This window comes from Sceloporus undulatus, chromosome 2 (genome assembly GCF_019175285.1).
Source record: "Sceloporus undulatus isolate JIND9_A2432 ecotype Alabama chromosome 2, SceUnd_v1.1, whole genome shotgun sequence".
Taxonomy (NCBI): Eukaryota; Metazoa; Chordata; class Lepidosauria; order Squamata; family Phrynosomatidae; genus Sceloporus; species Sceloporus undulatus.
In genome coordinates, this window is record NC_056523.1 from 229,900,268 (window position 1) to 229,906,327 (window position 6,060).

The 6,060-nt window shown below is 36.6% G+C and overlaps 1 protein-coding gene across 1 annotated transcript in view; it reads right to left on the bottom strand.

The window, feature by feature from the left end:
- Positions 1 to 2,452: 2,452 nt before the first annotated feature.
- LOC121922336 (alpha-2-macroglobulin-like) overlaps positions 2,453 to 6,060 on the bottom strand; it is a 72,826-nt gene continuing 69,218 nt past the window's right edge. Inside the window, exons 35-36 of the mRNA XM_042451630.1 lie at positions 5,268 to 5,309; positions 2,453 to 3,297 (exon numbers count right to left, since the gene is read on the bottom strand). Coding sequence (XP_042307564.1) covers positions 3,272 to 3,297; positions 5,268 to 5,309 — 68 coding nt within the window. The 3' untranslated portion in view covers positions 2,453 to 3,271. The remainder of the gene's footprint in view (positions 3,298 to 5,267; positions 5,310 to 6,060) is intronic.

Genomic DNA, 6,060 nt, shown 5'->3' on the forward strand with positions numbered 1-6,060 from the left:
TATATATTATATATAAATATATTTATATATATTATAATATATATATTATATATATGATATAAAATAATATAAAATAATATATATACAATAATATATATGAACATAATATATTTAATATATATTAATATATATTATTTAAAATAATATAAAATTATATATTCATATATATTTATATGTATATTATTAAAATATATAGATATATTATTTTATATTTTATATTTATATATATTATTATTTATATATATTAATGTTTATATTTTATTTTTATGTTTTAAAGTGTCCCCCTTTTTCAATAGTGTTTCTATGTTCTAAAAGTGCCCCCTTTTAATACTTTTAATACTGTAATGAATATACATACACTATCTATCTATCTATCTATTATAAACACATCTACCCCAGTTGAGAACAAGTGAGGACTATGATTCAAATGTTTATTTAAAACATTTATCTATGTGAAAAGAAAACATTTGTGGCCAGAAAAGTCTACTTTCCCTGGCTGCTTACAATACATTATTTATTATTATTTATTAATTCATTATGATTCAGATCAATCATATACAGATAAAATATCAGAGTTGCAGATACAACAAATCAAAATTAGCATCCGATTATTTAAAAAAAAATTGGATATTATTAACCGGAGATCAAAATTGCTCATCAAAAATTCAAAAAATAATCATTACAAAATTTTATAATACCTTTATAGCAATAAAATGGTATTGTGTTTTGTGGGAAGGAGAAATACATGTAGCATTTGCTTGGCTCACTAAGGCAGTAGTAGTAGTAGTAGTAGTTATTATTATTATTTCCTGCCTCTCCTGAAGGCAAGGTACAGCATGTTAAAATACAAAACAGAAAAACACACAAACCCAATACTATAAATCCATTATAAAACGCAATACTACAAAACCATTAAAGTACACTCATATGAGTACATTCTTTAAAATACTGTATATAATTTTAAAAGTGTGTGTGTGTGTGTGTGTATAAATTAAAAACGTCCAGAAGAGAGGCGAGTATGACTGTACTTCAACAATTTTATAACATTGCATTTTAACTTGGTGTTGTGTGTTTTCTTTTTAATTGTGTTTTATATTTTAATATGCTGTACCCAGCCTTGAGCAAAGGTGAGAAATTTATTATTATTATTATTATTATTATTATTATTATTATTATTATTATTATTATTCCAGCCTAGAGGCTAGCATGGTGTGAGCAAAGGGAAACATGGAAGCAGATAAGAGGGCTACTATTCTTTCTGCTCAATAGCAACCCACCCAGAGCACTAACAAAGGTTTATTTCCTTTCTCCATATCCTCCAGCATTTCACAGATGACAAATATATTCAGATAAGTTGTAACAGGATGTAGAAAATTTAGAATATATATATATGCTGATTTATGTATTGTGTAATATTCATTGTAAAAAACAGACGGCACATAGATCTGACCAAAAACATTGAAGTGTGGTCAAGATGGCATGAGTTATAAATGGGGAATAACAGTCTAGGGGATGGTGCAGCACTTTGCTGTTGCTTGCAAGAATCCAGCTTCTCCTCTCCACTCCTCCTTGAGGACAGGGATGATTGCTACTCAAGTTTATTTGTTTAAAACCAAAGGTCAATTCATAATGTTAATGTGTAACACAATGTACCCTATAGTCATCCAGATGCTATAAACAGTGTAAACAGATCAGCAAAGTAATGGCTGAGTAATTTAAACCAAGATCCCTTTTCTACTCAATGATTCCCAACACACAAACATATTTACGTGTGTCCTGCAGCAATACATACAAACCTAAGGGCATTTTAAAATGTAAGGAGAAATGTAATGCAAGAAATCTCTCAATTCTCAGTGGCCTTCTACAGGGACATGAGTCCATGGTTCTTTTGTTTGCAATACTGTACTGTAAATAGAAGTATCAGTAATGGCTAGCTGGAATAAAAAGGCCATGATGATCAAACTGAGGCTGTCATACTTTGGCCACAGCATAAGGAGGCACGACTCATTAGTAAAGACAATAACTCTAGGAAAGGTGGAGGAACGTAGAAAGAGAGGAAGACCACATGCTAGATGGATGGATTCAATGAGTAAGTCATGAGCATGAACCTACAAGTCATAAGCAGAGCAGTGGAAGACAGGGAGTCTTGGCGATGTCTCATCCACAGCATTGCCAGGAGTCGAGGTCGACTTGAGAGCAGTTAGGAAAAACAACAACAACAAAAGCACATAAGAAACGACTGATCAGAACCTCTAAGATAAACCTAATGTTGGGCTGTGCAAATATTTTCAGGGTGAGCAGCATAGGCCTTAAAGAAGAGGCAAGGAGTGGGAAGGATAAACAAAACTCAAGATGCCCAGAGCAGGTAAGAACATGATGGAGAAGACGGATACTAGTGGCTACAGTTGTTTTTCGAAAACTTTAGTTATTTGTTGAAACATAGTCAACCAAATATGTTACACCAGTTTCTTTATTATGTGTTTATATAAACAGCCATACATAGTTTAATTGCATTATAGGCCTGTTTTGTGCCTCTGACAATTACCCAACCCCTGTTGTAGAATGTGAGGTGCCTTGCAAAAACAGAAGTGTGAGATGAGGTTAATATTAAAGCAGTGGGTTATGCAAACAGTTGTGATGTGTGAAGTCAAAGGCTTTCATGGCCGGCATCCATAGTTTGCATCAACCCGCCTCTCTGATTTCGCCTGTGGGTTATTTTTATTTCACTAGATCTACTTCAAGGCTGAGAATCCACCTGGAAGAAGAACATGCTGGGAGGATACAACGGCCAAGAAAAGCAGGGAATGTCTTGACTCCATCAGTTGGAGCTCTTTCTGTTTGGCCACCGTCTGAAATCACACAAGTATGCATCCAGAAGTTTTTCAGATGTGCATCAGCAACCCACCCTTGCAAATATGTGCATGGTGTCAAATTTGGAGTCCAGTTTTTTGGCCAGAGAAGGCCAACGAAGAGGAGATGAATAGGAAAGAGAATAGGCAATTTGTTTTAATTTCATCCACCAGAGAGAAACAGCATGTATACCTTAGGATCTCTCTTTTGACTTTCTCACTTGCTTGCTCTGGGAAAAATAGCTGCAGCAGGTTAAGGCATGAGGGTTTATGAAGTGATAGTGTCAACAAGCAAAAAGGGCTGGAAGACATCCTTTGTTCCTGGAAAAAGACTTTCTCCAATTCCATCTCTCCTGTTGTTTCTTCTTTCTTTGTCTTGTGGAAAGAGACTAAAAATGGAACCAAGACAAGTCCCTCATCTTTCAGGCGTTCCCCTGTTCAGTTTCAGCTGAGATGGGGAGAGAAATCATAAACGCATTATCCAACCAAACATTCACCTTGAGATGGCCGAAGATATTTTAATACCTGAAACAAATGACTGACTTGTTGCTGTTCTTTAGTTCTCCAAAACCCTGCTTAATTGCAGACATAGGCTGTGTCTTCACTGCTGAAATAATCCACTTTTACCCCACTTTAACTGCCAGGGCTCAATGCTATGGAATTCTGGGAACTGCAGTTTGTTGTGGTCCCAGAGCTAAATACCTCACAAAGGAGGCTAAATATCTCACAAAACTACAAATCCCAAAATTCCAAAGCATTGAGCTATGGCAGTTAAACCGGTGTCAAACTGGATTATTTCTGCACTCTGGGTGCAGACTTAGTCCTATGCTAATGTATTAATTTGTGGCATTTATATGTCAACACATAATACATATTTCTGTGGGTAGATTACAATATATATACATAACAATTTAAATCTGTAACCATAATTTAAAATGACCACAGAATCACAAAATCTAAAACTACATAAAATATGGCAACAACACAAAATTCACAGGACAGCAAAATGAAACTCACCAATTTTAAAACTGAGCTACGTAAATTAATTAAAAGGCCAAGGTGAACAGTTTCCCCCTGTTTTGTTTGTTTGTTTTGTTTTGTTTTTACAAAAAAAGCACCAGAGATGACACTGGGGATCCATTCACACAACACAGTTGTAGTGCTATGATTCCACTCTGGCTGTCTTGGTAACATCCTAAGAAATATTGGGATTGGCAGTTGAGGGAGGGATATTTATAATCCTCAGATAGAGATCTCTTCCTTTGTTGTTGTCGTCATCATCATCATGATGATGCGTGTGTCATTTAAACAGCATACCTCCAAAGTGATCCGAAGCAGCTTTATTTTGGCCTATCTATTCGAGCCCTAAAAGATTTTAGTTCCTGATGTGTCCTGCCTGAGCAGCTTAAGCAGAGCTTGATCCCCTCTGCTTAAGGCAACATAAATGCTCACAGCGCATTACAACACAAGCATTCCCTTCATGCAGTCTGAGTGAACAACAATAAGAAGAAACAGCTTTCCTGTCCAATATTTATTTGATACATATGGGTGTCTTACGTTTGCTTTTCAATGGAGTTTATCACATGGGGACCTATGTGCTTCCATCCCAAAAATAATCAAAGCATCCGCATCCCAGAAAAGCATGCAAATGCGTGAATGATTTTCACATGCAGAGCACAATGACACATTAAAAGCATATTACAAATGCGAGAAAGTGGGTGGAAAGCGTATTTGGTTTTCGCACAGATGCGGATAAATCTCATTGATAGTCTGGAAATAAATTTTTTGCACATGCGCACAGAAGCAATAGTTGCATCACCAGAAGTGACGGGCAAATCTATCATTTCCAAGTGCACACACAGACAAGCTCCAGAGAGAAGGGAAAACGGGGAGGGAAACACTCTTTGCCCCAGAAGCTGTTTTCAGCCGGGCATGACAAAGCCAGGAAGTAAACCCACCCCAAAGAATCATGGTATCTGGCAAGTACAATCCTGTGAATAAACTGCATATAGCTTTCACACTAGAGCAATTGCGCAAAAAAAGCGATATCATGAATGAAACGGAAATGAATTCCCGATATTTCCCGAAAATGCTTATTTCCTGGTTCATGTCACTTTCTAAGCAGTTTACGCAGAACGTCATGTGAAAACCATTAGTGTAATTGTGTCTAATACGCTAGGTTCTGAGCCTTTTAAACTTCCAATTTCCCCTGTGTGATAAACTCCTATGGGTTGCCATACATCCCTGTCCTTTGGTTGAGAAATTAGTAAATATTTTTTAAAAAATATCTACTGACCTATCTTTTGATAAAACAAAGACTTTCTTTAAAACTGGTTAATTCCAGGATTTTTCCAGAGAAAAGAGGCTGGAGTTAACTGAAGGAAACAACTAGGTTTGAGGATACAGCCCATACTTTACCTGCACTGCAAGGGGCGTTGTATTCAGCCACAGCAGATTCATCTAGAAACAAAATGAGGAAGGGAAAAGCAGTCAGGGCAGAGGAATTCATCAGTCCCACTAGTTCCCAAACTTTGGTTCTCCAGATGTTTTGGCCTTCAGCTCCCAGAATTCCTGATTGTTGGCCATGTTGTCTAGGTCTTCTGGGAGTTGAAGTCCAAAACACTTGGTGGACCAAAGTTTGGGAATCTTTGCTCTACTCCTACTATACCACCTCCCTTCCCAGCATGGATGTCAACTGTCAATAGACCGTCTACTGCTTTGTGGTGCAGGATTTGTTAAGGACTGGTTTTAGGATATTTGTAAAGACAGATTTGATATGCTGGTTGTATCCTTTGTCAGGGACTTGAAGAGTTACTATGGAGTCATTCGCACATTTTTTTAGCATGACTATGCGAATAATCTCACTCATGCATTCCAGGTTTGTTGTTCACACTATGGAACCGCATCTGTGCACATCTCTGCGAGTTCTGTTGCTCACATGTGTCAGCACTCAAATAAAGATGGAGTTGATGATGCAAATGTATTTGAAGCATGTTCAAAGCATGCAGAGTTTTATCCCAGGTCTATTGACATCGGTCATTCGCACAGCCATAAATGAAATTCTTTTAGAAAAACTCAGAAAAAACCCTGACATTGATTATCCTGGGTTAAGAGGGGTTTTTGGCAGTCCCAACAAAATCATCATCATCATCATCATCATCATCATCATCATCATCATCATCATCATCATCATCATCATCATCATCATCAT